The sequence below is a fragment of the Halichoerus grypus genome, chromosome 14 (genome assembly GCF_964656455.1).
Source record: "Halichoerus grypus chromosome 14, mHalGry1.hap1.1, whole genome shotgun sequence".
In the NCBI taxonomy this organism is placed as follows: domain Eukaryota; kingdom Metazoa; phylum Chordata; class Mammalia; order Carnivora; family Phocidae; genus Halichoerus; species Halichoerus grypus.
The window spans coordinates 64,828,389-64,848,041 of NC_135725.1; the positions used below are offsets into that span (position 1 = coordinate 64,828,389).

The following is a 19,653-nucleotide window of genomic DNA, read 5'->3' on the forward strand; positions in this document are numbered from 1 at the left end:
GGGACCGGATAAAGCCCTGGAATTCAAAAACATGAGTTTATCTTCCAGAGAGACTGCAGCTAGACAGCTCTGGGGTTGCCAAGAGATGGGAGGTAAATAGATCAAGGTTCTCACAGGGGACAAAGTACTAATGTCCAATTACCAGAAATAGGAAGAAAAAGCATCTTTCATGTCGTGTTACTAGGTGACCAGATTACTCATTAGCCAAACTAGGATATTTTTTCGGAGGGCAAGGGTGTTCAATTACTCTGTGGCAACATATATAGACTGGGACTTGATCTGGGAAATGGGAGGTCAGGTCAGAAATAAACAGAGGAACATCTTCCTCAAGAGCCCCTGTTGGGAGAGGTGCCCTCCAGGACATACCTGCGTCTCATCATAGAGTAGTTATTGCATAAAGCAGGAGCTGCCATAGTGCAGAGCACCGTTCTTCAGAAAGAATAGCTCCATGTGTGTTCAGAACGTTCCCTGAGGCTCAGGGTGGCTCTCTTACCACCACACACACAGAATCTTCTTTCATTTCGGTCTCTGAGGTTCTAATTAAGAATATACATCTCTTCCACTCTCTTTACTCCTACCTCTCTCCCCTTCCAAATTCAGCTGATCTGTGGGCCCAGGGCTGTCTTAACAACCATAACTTGATCCTGATGTCAGTCTCTTATCCAACTCCTCCTGGCTCACTACATCCAGATTTCCCCAAATCCCCCTCCCCTGAGTTTGGCTTCTGCTGATTATTTGTTATTCAAAATCTGTCTTCTTATTTGTCCACACTTAATTTGGTTTTGTTTGAGATTACTGATAAGTCCACACAGTCCTGGAACATTTATGGTGAAACTTCAAAATCCTTAACGTAAGTGACCTTGTGGTTAGCATATTTGGGCATAAGCTCAATATTTTACAAGCATTATCTGACTTAATTTTTACCCCAATCCTATAAAGTGCCCCAATTTGCAGAAGATGAGGCTCAGAATGGCCAAGTAACATAACACAGAGCTTAAAGGGTTCAAATCCAGAACTGTCTCCAAAGCCCCTGTTTTCAACCATGATGCTATACTGTAAAGAATATCAATACTCTTCTCTCAGGATAATATAAAGGGAAACCATCATCACTGGATCAAAGCTGGGAGGGCTCTTGCAGATGATAAAATCCAAATACCTGATTGTATAGATGAATGGAAGTGGGTGGGATGAAAGGAAGCAACTTTTTCCATCGATTGAGTGGGTGTAGAAGAGGTGGGTGATTGCTTATTCAGCATCCATTCTCCCATCTCCTTCTTCCTAAGGGAATCCTGCTTTTGTTTAGGTCTTCTCTATGTGATCATGTATTTCAAGAGAAGCTGGCCCATCTTCAGTCCAAGGGGATGAGTCATGACTGGTCTAATCCATCATGATGATCTCATTTCCCTCACATTGATTGGATTATGCAGGGCAGATGACACCATTTTGGCCAATGACACATGAGGAAATCCACTGAGGGTCTTTGGGGGAAGGTTTCCTCACTTCTAAAAAGAGCTGCAGGAAGATAGCTGAAGATATCTATGAACCTCAGGCAATTCTCCTGATGGAGGGAGAGGAGCTATGAACACTTCCATTATTTACTACTTACTGTGTCAGTTTTCTTACTAGGTCTTTCCAAAAATGATCTCCTCTTCTCAGAACAAAATAGCAAGACAGGTTTTATCATATTCATTCATGGATGAGGAAACTCAGACCTAATAGCAGTTAAGTCATTCAGTGGGTAATTGGTAGATTCAGGATACAAGTTCAGAAATGTATGGCTTCAAATTTATCATGCTTTGTAGTAGCTCTTTTCATACTCGAATAAATAGATTTATGTTAGTCTCCAAAAGGACATTCCCCTCTATGTGCCCAGTGGAGTTAGGTTCTCTGAGTCTGCAGAACCCTGCACCCTCAAAGGCTTGTCCAGTGGAGTCAGATGGTCCCTCCAGCTGATACCCGTCTGATGGTCCTCTGAAATGACAACAGCCTAGAGGTGTGCATGTGATCAAGGAGGTGCAAATCATTCCATATGGCTGGCTCTGGGGACATGTCTGTGAAGCTCCTTTTGTCATGTCTAACGTCTTGCTGTCGACTTTGAATCACTTGGAGATTTTGGCATGAGTTAGCCATGGTCACAGCGAATGGTAGAAAACACCAAGTGATTGTTGCTTTGTACAACTGAAGCAACTGGTTTGTTTGCTTTCTTGGCTGACTTAATTCAGCTGACCAGTATAAGACCAATTTTACTTCTTTTAGAAAAAGCCATGCAAACCTCTCCAAATACAGATAAAAATGTCTGCCTAACAGGGCTGTAGAAGGAACCAACGAGTTAATTTCCCTAATACAGCTTTTGCCACATGGTAAGAAACAGAACAGGCTAGTTCCCTAATTCCCCATTTTCCTCTTTGCTTCCTTTAAATCTTTGCTGTATGACTATCTTCTCAATGAGATATAATATGAGGTTAAAAAGGAAGATATGATTCAGATTGGAACCAGGATTATGCACAGGCTCTGGAGAAGTGAGATTTCAGCTGGGAGTTTATAATGAGAGGCATTTGCTGGTAAATGGCAGGGGTAAGAGTATTTGGGAAGAAGGATGTAATAGCATGTGCCAAGATGTCAAGACGGAAGCCACTGGCATGTCTCTATCTAAAATGACCACTGTGGGGACTCCTGGGTGGCTCAGGTGGTTGAGCACCCGACTCTTGGTTTTGGCTCCAGTCATGATCTCCGGGTCATGAGATCAAGCCGCGCATCAGGCTCTGGGCTCAGTGTGGAGTCTGCTTGAGAGCCTCTTCCCCTGCCCCTCCCTCCACTTGCGTGCACTCTCTCTTTCTCTCTCTCAAATAAATAAATAAATACATACATCTTTTAAAAAATAAATTAAATGACCATGGTGGTGGGGCTGTAGTGAGTCAGGAGGAACATGGCATGAGATGAGACTGAAGATGTAAGCAGACTCAAGTCCCACAGGGCACTGTAGGCCATGTTCTGCATTTCAGATTGTTCCCTAATTCACATGGCAGCCCAATGCAGACTTCTAAGCAAAAGAGTGATCTGCCGCGTGGAAAACAAATTGGAGAAAGGCAGGCACGAAAACAGAGAGCAGTTAGGAGACTTTTGCAGTGGTCCAGATGAGGGATGAGGGCTTGAACTAGAGCGATGACAGTGAAGATGGCGATAAACGGGCATACTTGAGACATATTTTATAGAAGGGAAAAGTATGGCTTGTTGATGGATGCAGAAGGTGAGATGTGGGAGGCATGAAGGATCCTTGGCAGTTTCTGGAATGAGTAACTGAATGGACGGAGGCATCATTACCTAAGATGTGAAGCACAGGAGGAAAAGCAGTTTTAGGAGAGAAGATCAAAGGTTCAGTTTTTGACAAGTTAAATGTCAAAGATGCCTGTAGGATATTCAAGTGGGGATGTCAAACGGGAAGATAAGCATATGGTTCCAGAGCTCAGAAGCGTCTGTGTAGAAATACAAATTTGCCAAAATAGAGGATATCTGAAGTCATTATTGTTGTTGGCTGTAGTGTGTGGTTTTTTTTTTTTTTTTTTTTTTTTTAATGTCTGGCTGACCTTTACTAGTTTATTTGGCTTCTCTCTTAAATACTTGAACCTATGGTTCTTGTTATATCTTTTAGTCTCCTATCTCAATTATCTACTTTGATGGTTTCTTTCTAATTACATTGTAAAGGCAGAGCACTGCAATAGAAAGATGTAGATTCTGACTATTTGTGTGCTTTGGGCAAATCACTTAGGCTCTCTAGGTATTAGCTTCTCATCTGTAAAAGAACGGTATTGGTTGTTTTCAGTTTAAAAAATCTATGATCCAGTAATCTAAGAATTACCCATAAGGTGTGTCTATTTTTCTAAACCCACAAAGGATTCATGGTTGGACCACTGGGAAATTAGCTTTGATTAGATCTTGAAAGATATTCTGAAGTCCACATCATGTCCAGCAATTAACAGTTAAACCAAACACTATTAATGACAATCTCAGATACTATTGCTGTATTTCGAACAGCGTTTCTTCTGCGCTTGTGGATACAACATATAGAAAAAGAGTGGAAATTCAGACATTCATTCATCAAAATAACATCACGTTTTAATCGAAGACGAACTTGTCTTATTGAAAATTCCTACCGGAATGGGCACTCTTCAAGTGAAGTTAGGAGTAATGCAAATATCATGGTGAGTTCTAGTAGATGTAATAGCCTGGATTATTGACCACAGGACACATGTAACAGTATTTCTTCATAGTCTTCAAGGTAAAGCAACACAAAGCATCAACATGATCAGCACTTTTTCCTTACCTCAGTGACAGCAAAGCTTCTCTTTCCACAGGGAACCACCTTGTACCACTTGTCATGCAACACATCCATAAACCCATGTGACTTGTATTGACTGATTAGCTCGGATATATTGGAGGTCAGTGGAGAGTTGGGTGGGAGCCCAATACCATACCCTAGAAGAAAATATAATCTCAGATCAGCTTTCATCTGAGAGGATCCTAAGGGGTGTCACCACACTTGTGTGATCTTGCCATCAGCTCCGGTACCAAGGGTAGGGGGTAAGCTTTCGGCATCTTTCCTTCAAAGGACTCAGAGAGGTCCAAGGTATGATTACTGTGCATCTGCTGCCTTTCTGAGTAGAACAGATGAATCTGGAAAGGAGAGAAATGGGCTGTGCACTGTGTTCCAGTGGCACATTGCATTCCAAGATAATTTTGAGATGATACCTTTGAAGACTTTACCAGGACTAGGATTCCCTATCCACCTCTCCTAGAACCCCTCCTCTGAACCTTCAACACACAAAATTGGATTATATATAATCTCTAGTTTATGACATTCTCTAGTCATTGGTCATGCATCACCCTCTTTTACTTTTGTCAGTTTTTAAAAATTATTATTATTTAAGACCTTTATTAATGGGTGCTTGCCGTTTGTTGACTTTTCTGAGAAAGATCAAGTTGTAAACTTTTATTACAAATTAAAAATGAGGTTTCTTAAAAATCTCAACTTGACCAGATATGAAACAATCTAAAAACCTTTAAAGGTGTATTGAGAAAAACCAGGCATTTTTTTTTTTAAACACGTTTGTCATTACCAAAAAGAGACGTCTTTAGGTAAAAATAATAAAAATCCCATGCTGCATAGATAATGCAGATAGTTCTATTTATCTGGTCAATGGGCAAAAAGCAAGCACTTAAGGTCTTCAGCTCCAATCTTTTGTTCATTTCTTATTGCTGGAATTTCATCCAACATGAAGAAATGAAGATGAAATTCCAGCAATACTTTTGTCAGTTTTTTAATAATGAGACCATGTGAACATACAGTATAGCATGAGAATTAAAACATCCACAAAAACTTGTTCCACCCCCCCCAAAAAAAAAGAGTCTGGTAAGACCAAGCATTGGAGAAGATGTAGGTCCATAAGATCACTTATATGTTGCTTCTGCGAATACAAATTAATATAACCATTGTGGAAAATAATTTGCTATTTTTTTCAAGATTTTACTTATTTATTTGACAGAGAGAGAGAGGGAGAGAGAGAGCACAAGCAGGGGGAACAGCAGGGAGAGGGAGAAGCAGGCTGCCTGCTGAGCAAGGAGCCCGACGCAGGGCTCGATCCCAGGAACCTGGAATCATGATCTAACCTGAAGGCAGACGCTTAACCATCTGAGCCACCCAGGTGCTCCAAAATAGTTTGCTATTATTTTGTATAGTTGAACATTCATATGCTCTAAGACCAATAATTTTAAGTACATTTCTAAAGAGCTCCTCTACAACCACACCAGGAGATATGTACCAGAATGTTCTTAGAGGCATTGTTCATAATAGTAAAAATTTGGAAACAACCCAAATGTTTTTTGACAAGAGAATGGGTAAATAAATTGTGGAATATTACATAATTGGAATAGTATATAGTGTGAAACATATGAATTAGAACTACATGGGATAATATGGATGACTCCAAGCAATACTGAGTAAAAAAGATCAGTCCCAGAAGATTACAGCATGAATCCATTGTGTAAACGTAAACATATTCAAAACAAAATAGTATATTTTTAGGAATTCATATGTATGTGGCAGAAGTACAGTCAGAAGAAAAGCAAGGAACTAATAAGCCAAATATCCAGGACAGTGGTTATTTAAGGCAAGAGAGGCAGGGGAAAGGATGAAGGAGGAGCACAAAGGTGGATGTAATGTGTTGTCAGAGTTTAATTAATCAGCTTGGACTATGTATCCTCGCTCTATGTGGCTTTACTTCCCTCCCAAACTGTTAATTCACTGTTAAGCTCTTTGATGAGCCATGTGAAAGAGCTAATTAACTACATTTTGTCTTTAGCACAGCATAGTCAAAAAAAGACATTGTGCCCTCAGGGTGATTGAGGAGGATAAATTAAGAGTATAGCTCGTTCTTTTTTCACTGATAAAGACTAAAAGGCTGTCAAGAATTCAAAGATACTTCATAAAAACAAATACTTGCTATAATTATTCTATCTTACAATTTATTTCCAAGGACATTAGTTTTTGTTCCGTTTTTTTATTGTGTATACACAAATCCTTTTTTAAAAAAATGAGGCTTGAGATGTGTTTATAACCAATAAAAGAGAAGAAATAAATAACACAGAAAACATTTTTGAGTTTTAAAGAGCTGTATGGTTTTTCTCCCCCCTGATAATTTTGTTTGTTCCCTAACAATGGCAAGTCAGGGAAGTGATGACAATGTCAAGAGCATGATTAGAATTTTCCATTCAAAGAGCTATTTTGAGCGCCTACTTTGTGCCTAGTAGTTTTGGCTTGAAAAGCAAGACCAACAATAAAAGACTTTACATAGGCAGCCTGTTCTTCTGCTGATGTTATCATTAAATAACATTTTTTATAATGGGTAACTAACCATAAGGAAGTAAGCAGTTTTCTTTAGAAACTTTTATTATAATGAATGCTATTGACAATTCAGCTGCAAGTTCATTCTTTCAGTACTTATTTACATGTCAGCACAACACTAGTCATGTGTATAATAATATTCAATGACTTACTGGCTCATGCATTCATCACTCACTCATTCAACAAATATTTACTGAGTGACTAGGCACTGTGTTAAGCGATCAGGATTTAGCAGTGAGCAAGACAGATACAGGCCCTGCCATCATTGAGTGTATACGCTATTAGGGAGATAGTTATTATTGCACTATGTAATGATTATTTCATTACAAGTGAGATAAATGCCATGAGAGAGAACTGGGGCATATATAACATATAGTAGGAGGACTTGGAACTATCTGATGGAAGTGGGTTGATCTTCAGGATAACTAGACCAGGTTTGCTGAATATTACTGTATTTCCCCCCTGAGGCAATAATTTTCAACAACAATTTCTGATATGTATTGAGAGATTACCATATACTATGCGCTATAATAAACTTTGTATGTACCTTATCCCATTTTGTAGATCATGCACTAGACTAAGATTGTAGACTAGACTGTGGTATGTAGTTGAGTTAAATCACTCTGGAAATTTAATAACAAGAACTAGAATATATTGAGTCCTACTGTGTACCAGATAATATTCCACACGTGTCTAATCCCTATAAGAACTTAAGCGTGATATGTATTACTTTAGGACTTAAAGAGTGAATAATAAACTGCCCAAGGTCACGCAGCTCGTAGGTGGCAAAGCTAGCATTTGAAAGTAGGTCTGTTTGAGTCTAAAACCAATTCTCTTTCCACTGTGTCCAGAATAGCATGTGACCAAGACAAGGGAATACTTGGCCTATTTCCTCCCCTCCAACACAGGCTCTATCACTGAAATCATGTTGATGTAATCTCCCCAAACCAGGCAATTCAGTAAAAAAACCACAATCATCTAAACTGACAGTTGGTTTTCAGCAGACAAAATATATATTATTCATGGGCAGATTTTGTTTATAAACTTTTCAGTAAGTTGTGGAAATAAACTGTAAGTGCTGCCCTACCTGGTACATGATGTTACATAGAAGAGAAATTAACTAGCAAGGACACCCCCTGACTATACCGTTTCTTCTAAAAATCGTCTCAAAGCCAACAATTCCAGCCCAGCTTAGTGTAATAATGGCAGAAATGTTTTCACTTGATACGCACTTATTGCACACCTATTCATCCATTCATTAATTCCACAAACATGTGTTGAATGCTTATTCTGTGCCAGATACCCCGCTGAGGGCTCTAGAGGTTTCCAAGTTAACTCAGACACCAATTCTATCCTTATGAAGCTATGGGGGCGATGAGGCAGACATAAATAACTAGACAACGTGGGAGAAAGTTACAGTACTTTTCTGGAAAACAAGACAGATGATGCATAAATTCAATAAAGGTCAAATATGAAAACTAGATGCAATGAGGAGGATGGATACAACTTTATGGAGTTCAGAGGAATGAGAACTTGCTACCCGATGGGAGGATGAGAGGAGGCATCTTAGATTGATTCTTGATAGTGGCATTTGGGGTAGATGAGACAGAAATATGTGATGCAAAGTTTAAAAAGCTGGAATTAATACTTATGATAAATCTATATAATTCTAAGAATAGAATTTTTGGCACTACAACAAAAGTATTAAAAATGCCTTAGGGAAAAAGCTATGTTGAAGTTGCAGGGACATTTATAAAAAATTGCTACATAGGAAATAATAAATATTAAATCACTCTACTCCATCATGTCAAGGTTAATTTGCAATTGACTGCTAAAAATAGATTACTGTCCTTTTAAATTCTCTATTTTAATACATATATTGAGTATTGACATTTAAATGATTATTAGTATCAATAGTAGTTATTATGAGCTAATTAAAACAAACTATGCATATAGAACCAGGGGAGAAATTTCTCATAGGAAAAAAAGTTATGTGGTGATTCGATGAGGTATTTGTTAAAAGACATAAAAATCCATTTTATTCAGAAACATAAAATAGTAAAACTTTGAAGGTTTCATTTCTGTCCTTCTCTTTATTGGTTGCTTTTCAAATTTGATTGTGTTCATTGGTCAAAGAATTCTTATTTTTAAATTGCTGACTCAACCTAGCAGCCTGAGTTGCTTTCATTATCATTAGAAACGTGGCTTTGCAATAAAGACGAGGTTGACTATTTTGTGGTTGATGGATGAAGCAAAATGGAATCCTTCAACCCTAAAGATGAAGGCATCAGGCACCCTGGAAATTGGATACAGCTTAATAGCCCAAGAGAACAATTTTCAGAACAGAATCCTGATCTTTTCCCCATGGATAAATCAGCTTTACTCAGCTAAGAGTGGGGGAAATATATTTTGGCTAGCAAATGTATAGTTAGAAAGTCATAGACTAAAAGAATCTTCCTGAAATGTAGTTGGGTAATAGATATTTTGAAAATGAGATCTTAGATAGGGTTAAAAAGGCTTCAGGAAAGAAAGATTAATTCATTTTTGCTGTTTGTCCTTGGAATACCACATTTAGCTACTCTGGGGCAATGGTTGAGAACATATTGTAATAGCCCCAGCTGTAGAGTAGACTTTAAAAATGGGTTTCCCTTACCCCCACCACATGAGAGTGGAAGAGAAGTGTGTGGGAGAAGCTGAGATATGTGAGGGCTATCTATCCTAGGATAATTTTCTGGGAAATCGGTCTCAGTCTATTAATTCAATATACTGAATAATAGCAATAATTTACTGGGCACTCCGTGCTTGTCCATGCTTCACATGCATTATTTCACTTAACCTTCACAACTCCACTCTAGATGTGGTATTCATAGACCCATTATGCAGATGAGGGGCCTGAAGAACAGATAAAATGACTTGTCCCATGGGGCATCGTGAGTAACAGCAACTCTATTCTCACCCAAGCGCTCGGACTCCAGAGCCAGTGCTCCAAGCACTGTATTAAATAATTAGTGGGAAGCAAGTAAAAGAACAAACTCAAAAAACAGGCAAAGATCTTTGGCAGAAAGGTCACAAATCATTACCGTGCTGTTCCATTACTCTTTCTTCCTGTTTGACCTTTATTGTCAGCTAACTCCAATGCATAAATTTGGGACACGTATTCATTTATCTTAACACTTTCTTTTTTTCCAGAGCACACTATACGTCTTTGTGTCCCTGGTGGATGGTATTTAACATGACGAAAGACTAGGGCGCCTGGGTGGCTCAGTTGGTTAAGCGACTGCCTTCGGCTCAGGTCATGATCCTGGAGTCCCGGGATCGAGTCCTGCATCGGGCTACCTGCTCAGCAGGGAGTCTGCTTCTCCCTCTCCCACTCCCCCCTCTTGTGCTCGCTCTCTCTCTCAAATAAATAAATAAAATCTTTAAAAAAAAAAAAAACATGACGAAAGACTTTCCACGGGCTTCTGAATTCTGAAGAGTTTCGGTTTGCTGTGCTGAGTCCTCAGGAAAAGGTTTCAAACTCAAAGTGGAGCCACTGGCTCACACGGGCCCCACCTTTACCTTTTAAGCCTAAATAAATGCAGAATGGTGGAGTTGGGATGGGTGAGCAGTTGTCACAAGGAGCTGGTGTGATATCAATACTATATAAAGTGAATGTACATTCAACCTGAAGCAATCAATGGACTCTCCCTTCCCTCCTAAGTTCCTGAAGCCAGGGAAGCACCTGGGAAAGTATATGCAGTTATCAGGGTCCCTTGATGAACTGCATCATGCATCAGTCTGTGAATTAGATACTTATTTCAAATTTAACCTCATGAGTTACATAATAGGTAATACACCATCTATTACATAACTGTTATTACACAGCGGATACAGATACATCTATAAAACATTCCTGTAAGCTAAAAGGGTAAGAATTGTTCGTAAATTGCTTTCATGACATTTTTATGCCTCTAAAGTCTGATTAATTAATAAGTCCACATTTTTATAAGTTCAAGAAACATAAATGTTGTCAAAGCATATGATATTTTCAAAAATTTCATCGAGAGAAATATTCCCTAAAAATTTATGAGATTAACATTTTTTTTAAAAAAGCAGTGATCAAGACTTTTGCTGGTATCTCTATCACATTGCTGTTTGTAACTTGTAAGTATCCTCCCTTTGTGTTTCACCAAGTTCTGTTTTCAGGCTGTGAACTTGGTGGCAGGGGCAGTACTGAATTGAATTTTCTGATTTGCACCTCACCCAGAATGGTTTTTTTTTTTTGAATAAACCAACAATGAGGGGAATGCTTTCTATTCAAATCGGTGGTCTTTCTGTTCTCTTGCCGAAGAGCTCTTTCATGCACCATTTTGTGCTTATCCCCTTTGAAAACAATGTGGTGTGTGGGGATGATGGGAACTGTAAGACACTCAGTCTCAGGAGCACAGATGGAAATGTAAACAGGAAACCAGTGGGGAGTTAATTGTGTGGCATCTGGCACTGGGGTCTAGCAGAGGCAAACAAGCCATCTCACCACTGTCTTTTGACAAGATAGGGTTGCCCCCTGAAGACAAAGGTGGAGAATGGAGTCCCTCATTCTTATGCCCGCTACAAATGATTCATTGTTAGTAGCTGCTAAAGGCAGAAGGGACCTCAATTACCCAGTACATCTAGGACAGAAAAAAAATGTAACATCCTTTCCAGATCCCCAGATGCCACAAAAAAATGGGAATTTTTCCATTGTTACATCAAAATGGGGTTATATGATAAATGTCCTTTTGGTTTTCTTGCCTTCTTTGTCTTCTTCTTTTTTTTTTTTTTTTTTTAGACTTTTCTATCTCAGATTGTAGTTTTAATAGAAGACAACTACCACTAAATCTCTCTCTTCCTGAATTCTATCCCTGGTTCAGGTGGAGGTCACTTTGCCTGGAGAGAAGATTGATTTCTCTTAGGAGAAGGCTCAAAGAAACAACATCAGCTCTTACATTCTCATTCATCATAAAAACAAAGACTGAAGTAAAAAATTTGCTGATATGTTTAGGGGAGACAGAGACCAACTGTGGCTGGGAAACTGAAATCAGAATAGTTTTGATACACTAGTTAACATACGGAAAAGCAGAGTTTTCTGGAAATAGGACTTGGGCACCCTCATGGGATTGTTTCAAGTCAAAGTGTTTTCTGACAAGTGAGCATGGCTGTCTTGAGAGCCAGCATGTACTGTCAGAGAAGGGAAGCTGGGAATTGGGAGATGTGAAATTTGCTGGTTCAAACTATCAGCTCCATATATCAACTGTTGTCCAGAATGAAAGGAGCAACTGACAAAGCAATCCTTCTTTGGCCCTGAAGTTTGATTGATTGGTTGATCAAGTTGGGAGCAAAAATTTGCTGTCAGCGGGGGAGAAAGGCAAACCTGAAATCCCAAACAAGGTTTTGTTTAGGACTCTTAAACGTTACTAAGATATAGAAGGAGATTTCTTTTTCTATTGTTTTCCCACCTAGTGGAAAAAACATTTATTTAGGAACCATGAGATTTGGATTCTAATTCCAGTATTATCATTTAATTGTGTGATTATGAAAAAATGATGTAATGTCCCTGGGCTTTCTTGTGGATAAATGGAGTAGATTGGCTTAGATCAACACTGAGGTCCTTCCAGTTGTAGAATGCGATCATTCTAGTTTTTGCATCAGATTCATCACAGGAATTAGAAAATACAGATTAAATCAAAATTGGACTCCCCATTTGTTATACTATGCACTATTCTCAGATATCTGAGGCAACATCATCTGGGTAACAATGTTTGTTGTTGTTGTTTTTCAAACAATTGGATAAATAAATTTTTATGGAGTAGGTGAAAAATAAATTCCTAGCTTCAGCAACTTAATAGCTAAGTGCTTATGAGTTGAAGATGAAAACAAGGGAAGATGAATAGCTTTTTGCTCTGACTCTGGCATTTATGACTTGCTTGGTTGGCAAACTGAGCATATCCTGAGTTAAAGTGAATCAAGAGTGACTGGCTCATACCTTCTATAGCAAATGGCTTCCCCACAGTTAGAAGTTTGCAGTCAGCATCTATTGACACTTCATAATCCAGAAGGGCTTTGTCCATGATGAAGGCATCTAGTTTCTCTGGATCATTCCTATATTTAAGACCAAGAGAAGAAAAGAGAAAAATCATTCATTAATAGACAGGAGGTTGACAGCTGGCTTTTGTTTAGGGGACAGAAACCTGGAAAGAAAGGGCAGCCCAAGCTAGATAGCTGCTGACTCAGCCTTGTTGACATCTCACTGACCCATGGAGAACAGACCAGGGGAAACAGACACTCTTCTAAGACAGCATGACATCTTTCCAATGAGTTTATCTACCAATTCCTTTTATTACTTCTAAATCCAACAATAAACCCAGAGTGACTGAATTGAATGGGAAGGTTCATTTCTCTTACATTAACGGAGTGACTCGTTTGTGCGAGGCACAGTATTGATTGTTCTCCACACACTGTATCACTCAGAATGGCTGTGAGGTGGGTGGTATTGGTACTATCCCATTTTAGTAGATGAGGAAATTGAGGCTTCAAGAGTCAAAGTAACTGGATCCAGGTTACATAGCTAGTAAGTGTGGGAGTCACGTGATCTCATTAATCAATATGTGGAAATTTTTATTTCTTTCTGTCATGATCACTATCATATTCTTCAGCAATCAGGTATCATTTCATACTTAGGAATACATAGTAAGGAAATACAAATATGAGATCTAGCAGTCCTGGGGAAAAGGGAGTTGAGAGGTCTCTTTAAAGTCCATGGGCTAGCATTCATTACCTGGAGGGGAAAGCATAGGTAATAGATCTTAGTGATCTGCTCTATTAATATATCTCCAGAGATTCATGTTTCACTCCCATCCTAGGAGGCGATTCAGGCAGGAATCATTTAAGGTAGGTGTCCCTGGCTTGTTATCAGTGAATCAGATGTGGACTGGGCTCCAGATGCCAACAGATGCCTTGTGCATCCTTCATGTGTTCTCCCCATTTTTTAAATGTAGGCACAGAAACGGTCCAGAGGAAGGTATGTCTCAGCACCGGCAGAGTTCCCAATTACAAAGGAGGCAAGGAAGGGGGCGTTTTAAAAGGAACCGTTTAAGCTGTATGCGATGACTCTTGTTTTCAGCCACCTCAAATCCTTTCTGGAAAGGTGTAGGACATACAGCCATTTAAGAAAGGCTTTCTGACCTCAGGACTGTCCAAACATCTTGGCAAAGAGAACAACTCTTCTCTATTCCATCTAGACTCAGTCATTCCTGTCTCAGAGCCAAAAATGAGTCTATTGGAATTCATAGAGTGGAGTGGCCTTAAACTCAGAATAGAACAAGGCTAGGGCCCATCAAAAATCTAAAAAAGAAAGACACACTTAGACACCTCATCATCAGTCCGAAGGAAGTACATATTTACATGGATGGCTTTGTCTGGGCCATACATTGACAGAGTAAATAGGCCAACTTCCCTTTTCTTGATGCCAGTGACCATTGCTTCCTCTTTCTACTCTTCCAGCCTATTCAAAATGCATTCCCTTTTCCAGGGGTATTGGATGGAAGTCATAATGAGATCTGTGTTTAACTTTAACCAAAATAAAAAACATCTCCCAGCTCCACAGCTGTGGGAAGCTTCAGAAAGGGTTGAGGATGTGAACTGTCTCCTAGGAGCTGATGATGAGGAAGCTTAATGGAATCCTGGCAATAAAATAAAAATCAAGCTGAAAGATGTTTCTCCAATAAAAGTTTTACTGCCACAGTAACAAAACGTACCTTGGGAGCTACACAGCAACTAGTCACCATTTACCAGTACTCCGCAAATATTTGAGGTAGCAATGGCAATAGAAAAAATCGGGGTTCAGTTTTTCTAAGCAATAATTACTGAGGTCCAGTTTCAGTGGTATCCTTAAATAATTACTCCTGATTTTGGACTGCAAAGTGAAGTTAGTTATGACAGGTCTCTCTTGCATAGGAAGGCAAGAGGCAATTAGCTCACAGACTCCCATGGGGCCCTGAATCACTGGTGAGGAAGTGGATGGGTATGATCCAGGTATAAGCAGCTTCCAGACTAGTTGAATCATCCTTCCAGTTGGCAGGTTCCCCAGTTGTTTCTCCCACTATGAAATCATGCTCTGCCTTTTTAAGAATTCATTTAATCATACATATGCCACAAAATAATACATATGCCACCATAATACATATGCTCATAAGTGACTCTGGAGGTGTGTTCTGCAGGTTAGGGCTCTGGGATATCAGGGGGATAATATGAGGACTGTGGTTTCTTGGAGTGGTGGCTAAGAGCATAGGCAGTGACTGGGACCAAACATGGAGAGAGAAGCCCAAAGACAAGAAGTCAAGAGGGCATGAATGGTAAGTTCTGCCTATATTCCAATGTCACCTCCACCAGCGAATCACCTGGAGAGCTTGTTAATATGCAGTCTCCGGGATGGGGCCTGGCAGTCTGCATTTCTCACAAACTCCCAAGTGCTAACGGGAACGTGGATGCTGCTGGAACATAGACTATTCTTTGAACATCAAAGACCTACTTTTCTGTTATGGTTCCTAGACTGTCCTGCAACAGCAAATGGATTCTAGAGACCTGGTTCTAGTCCTGACTCTGTCACTTGCTGGCTATATTACTGTGGACAAGTTGCTTCCTTAAGGTCTCAGCTTCTTCACTGGTGCCTGCTTTTCTAACGACTCCATCTCTCCAGGCTAGAGTGGGGACAACTCGGAGTATTGGACCCTTCTCAGGTGAAGCCTCCAGAATAAATGAATACCCTGAGTGGAGTGGAACCGGGGACTACCACAGTAGTGGTGCATCTCGCTCTTTTCACACTGCCAGAAAGGTCTGCTTTGTCAGCGATTACTATCTAGCGGGGAGCCATTGCCATCCCCCTGACATCTTCTTCTTTCTCTCAGCCATGAATTTGACTGAAGAAGAGAATACAGAAGAGGAGCTGGAAGGCAAAGGAGCAGTCAACTCTGTTAGAGAAGGACTCTAACATTTTAATGTTCTTGCAAAACCAAAAGTGCCATTTCATAGTGCAAAAGTAGCATTTCATCCTACATAACTTTGCAAATCTGAGAGCACAAGCCTTCCTCTCTAGACTCTATAAAAGTCCATAAGGAGTATTAGGGTCCTGTCACCAGAGCTCTTCAGAAACATATTAGCTCTTACGTCTCATACAATTATTTATTTGTTTCCCTTCTCCCCTAAAAGAGAATTTGAGGTGGCAAGTCCTTCTGTCCATTGGGAAGATTACTGTGGTTGGCCATAGATAAAACCAGAGTCCTGAGGCTGCATGAGTTTAGGGATTGGGGGCTTGGACATGTGTCATTGTCCTGGGACTATCAGGCACAAGGGAGAGGACTGCTCACCCTCACACTGTGGTGTGGTGCTTATCAGGAGCCTTCATTCCCTTCTCCCAGGCGGACTAGATGAGCAGATCCATAACTGCACCACCCTCCTTTGCATTCAGTTTTGCTGAATTACAGGCTCTGATAATCTGCCATGGCAATGTGATTGCTCTTGATTGCTTCTCATAAATTCTGATGAGAAGGATGCAGGCATGGGAATCATTGCCTTTTATCTTATTTCCCTTCTACAGGAAATCTCTAAGATAAATTCCATTTCCTTGTGGCAAGAGGAGACAGTCCATGGGCTTAGAGATTCACTGTGAAGGAAAGGGCTGCTTTGGGACACTTTATCCTTTGGCCACATTCCCTGAGTGTTTGATCATTTCAGCACCATTGTTTTCTCAAGTGATGTCAAGCCAACATTTACTTCCCCCACCATCTGCTACACTAATGCCCCCACTGGCACTTTGAGCAAAGCTACTGCCAACTGGGGACGATGCAGGTAACTAGTAATCTAGGTCACATAATTAAATGCACACTATTCCATACTGCCTTCTCGCTCTCACACAGTGTGAGGTATTACCGAACACACAGTGGGTATACTTAGCTGTCATTTTAAAAAACCAACAAATACAGTAGCTAAGACTTCTCTCTCGGTAAGAACTTTCTGGACCCAAGAGGTTGACACTCACTTCAGATACTCCACTCCATCAGGGGTGGCTGGTACATTGTACCTTCTCATATACTCATGCATCTCTGGGAAGCTTTGCCTCACATAATCTTCAGCACTGCTTTCCCGGACAGTTCCAAAGCGGAAGCCTTGAGAGGGATGATGTAGCTATGAGGGAGAAAGAAATGTCTTTAATACAAATTATTCTTAGGATTGTTTTCAAAAATTATCTCTTCCATCACTCTTTGGAATTGATTAGTGATTTAGAACTTTTCAAACACACAGCGATATAAACACCTACACAGAAATGTGCAGACATGGACATACTCTTTCATACCCCAGTTTTTACATAAGTAATTGTTCCATCTTCAGAAGCAAATGTATGGAAACAACAAACATAAAACATAAAACAGTTTTCTGCTTTATGCTGAGAACTTATCAGAATTCTTTAGACACTATAAATTGGCATGCAGAACCAGCCTCATTATTATAAATTGCATATTGGAGAAAGTATAAAGATAATAAATTAAAGGCTGTGCTTCTCCTTGGTTAGAACTACACAAAGACCAAGTTAAAACCCTGTATCTTGAGACTGAAACACACCTGACCCAAAGTAGTGAATACATCCCTTTTATGTTTATCCATTTTATGCTGTATTTTAAGTTTGTTGAATTTATTTTTGGTGTAATTATGAAATTATCTCTTTCCTTTAGATAACTGTAACTGTATTTTCCAGTGCTGAGTCATGCTACATATTTGCCCAAATGGAATGGGATATAAGGCACTTAGGAGCCACAGAGGAGAAGGGCAGCCGGGGTAGACCCACTACTATAGTTCTCCAGGGTATAGGACCTTGCAGTGAGAAGTAGCACATGTGCTCTGCAGAGCCTTTCTGTCACTAAAGGATAATAAAGATATAGCACATGCAACATTATTATTTGTGAAAGGGGTACAGAAGTGTTAATGTAACATCTAGACTTAACATTATTTCCAATATAAGAATGAATTGGGATTGGGCTGTGTTATAAAGAGAGTTGAATATCCTGTAGTCAGGAGTATTTTAGAGAGGCAACTTCTCCACAATTGTCACATTAGATTTCCTGCACTTCTTTGTTCTGCTTCATGTTAACAGATTTGATGTCATTGCTTCTGACTTGAAGTCCTGGGACAGGAATCCATGGATGGGCTTTGTGAAGTTTATAAAGCTCCTGAAATTGTAGGCAGCATTTTATGTAACTATGTTTGTAATTGTCTTCTTCTTCTTTTTTTTTTTTTTAATTTATTTGACAGAGAGAGAGGGAACACAAGCAGGGGGAGTGGGAGAGGGAGAAGCAGGCTTCCCGCAGAGCAGGGAGCCCGATGCGGGGCTCGATCCCAGGACCCTGGGACCATGACCCGAGCTGAAGGCAGACGCTTAATGACTGAGCCACCCAGGCGCCCCTGTAATTGTCTTCTATGAGGAAAATAGTACAGTTTCATTTTTTAATAATTAGGTTTTCAAGTTGTTCAGAACCCCAAAAGGTGAAGAACTTGCTGAATATGGTAACAACTTATATTTAAGATGAATTAGTTTTGTCACATGCTAAAAATCTAACAATATGGCAATAAGTTGATAATAATTAATAAATTACATGGCACATCCTTATAGAATATTATGCAATGTCTAAATCATGTTTTGAAGCATATTTAATAAAACAAGGCAAATGTTTGTATGACAAATGGAGAAAAAGCTTTTGTATGTTATGATCAAATTAAATATCTATATAGTTACTTTAAATGTTATGATCCCCAACATATATGTCTCACACACACACACACACACACACACACACACACACACAAACCCCTTGGAAGAAGATGTATCAAGATATTAACAATGATTGTCTCATTGGTGGTGAAATGACAGGTGTACTTACTTATTTACAGATTTACAGAAACATGTCTCATGTTTATAAATAGAAAAAAGTTTATTTTATGAACAGCAAAGCAAATCCCTCACTAATTTATTCAACATTTATTGAGGGCCTACTTTGTACAACTTTCAAAGTTACTGGGGCCACAAAGGTAAATTCCCTGCAATCATTGCCACATAGGAACTCACTACCTGGTTGTCTATGATGTATTTTGGAGATGCCACGGTTGAGTAGGTGATTAGGCATACCCTTGTGTTTAATGTAATTGTTCCATACACTGAATAAATTCTAATGTTCTGTGCCAGGATAACCTCAATGAGGCATCAACAATAATAACAATAGCTAACATTTACTGAATATTTATTATGTGCCAGACATGGTATTTAGTGCTTTACATGCATTATCTTGTTTATTCCTCATAATAGCTTCATGAAGAGGACACTGTTATTACTTCCTTTTTAAAGATTAGTGGACTGAAGCTCAGAGAAGTAAAGTAACTGGCATAAGATCACACAGAAGTAGTAGAGACTGAATTAGAACCGAAGTCTATCTGATTCCAAAACTCATGTTATTATCAACCACATCACCCTGCCTTTGCAGCTCATGGAAGCAACTGGAGAGAAGATGTTTATTAGAATAAACTCATTAGTCTTTTAAAATATTCACCTTATGCCTTAGGCCCCCCTTAGCATTCTCACAGTAGCAAATTTCAGCCCACACAAATCTAACAGCATTCTGTCTGCCCAACACTTACTCATTTTTTTTTTTTTAAAGATTTTATTTATTTATTTGACAGAGAGAGACACAGCAAGA

The 19,653-nt window shown here is 39.4% G+C and overlaps 1 protein-coding gene across 4 annotated transcripts in view; it reads right to left on the minus strand.

Moving 5' to 3' along the window:
* GRIN3A (glutamate ionotropic receptor NMDA type subunit 3A) overlaps nucleotides 1-19,653 on the minus strand; it is a 148,687-nt gene that overhangs the window by 33,862 nt on the left and 95,172 nt on the right. For all 4 annotated transcript variants that reach the window (XM_036065886.2, XM_036065887.2, XM_036065888.2 and 1 more), the window contains exons 4-6: nucleotides 16,950-17,095; nucleotides 12,900-13,015; nucleotides 4,322-4,473 (exon numbers count right to left, since the gene is read on the minus strand). In XM_036065886.2, coding sequence (XP_035921779.2) covers nucleotides 4,322-4,473; nucleotides 12,900-13,015; nucleotides 16,950-17,095 — 414 coding nt within the window. The remainder of the gene's footprint in view (nucleotides 1-4,321; nucleotides 4,474-12,899; nucleotides 13,016-16,949; nucleotides 17,096-19,653) is intronic.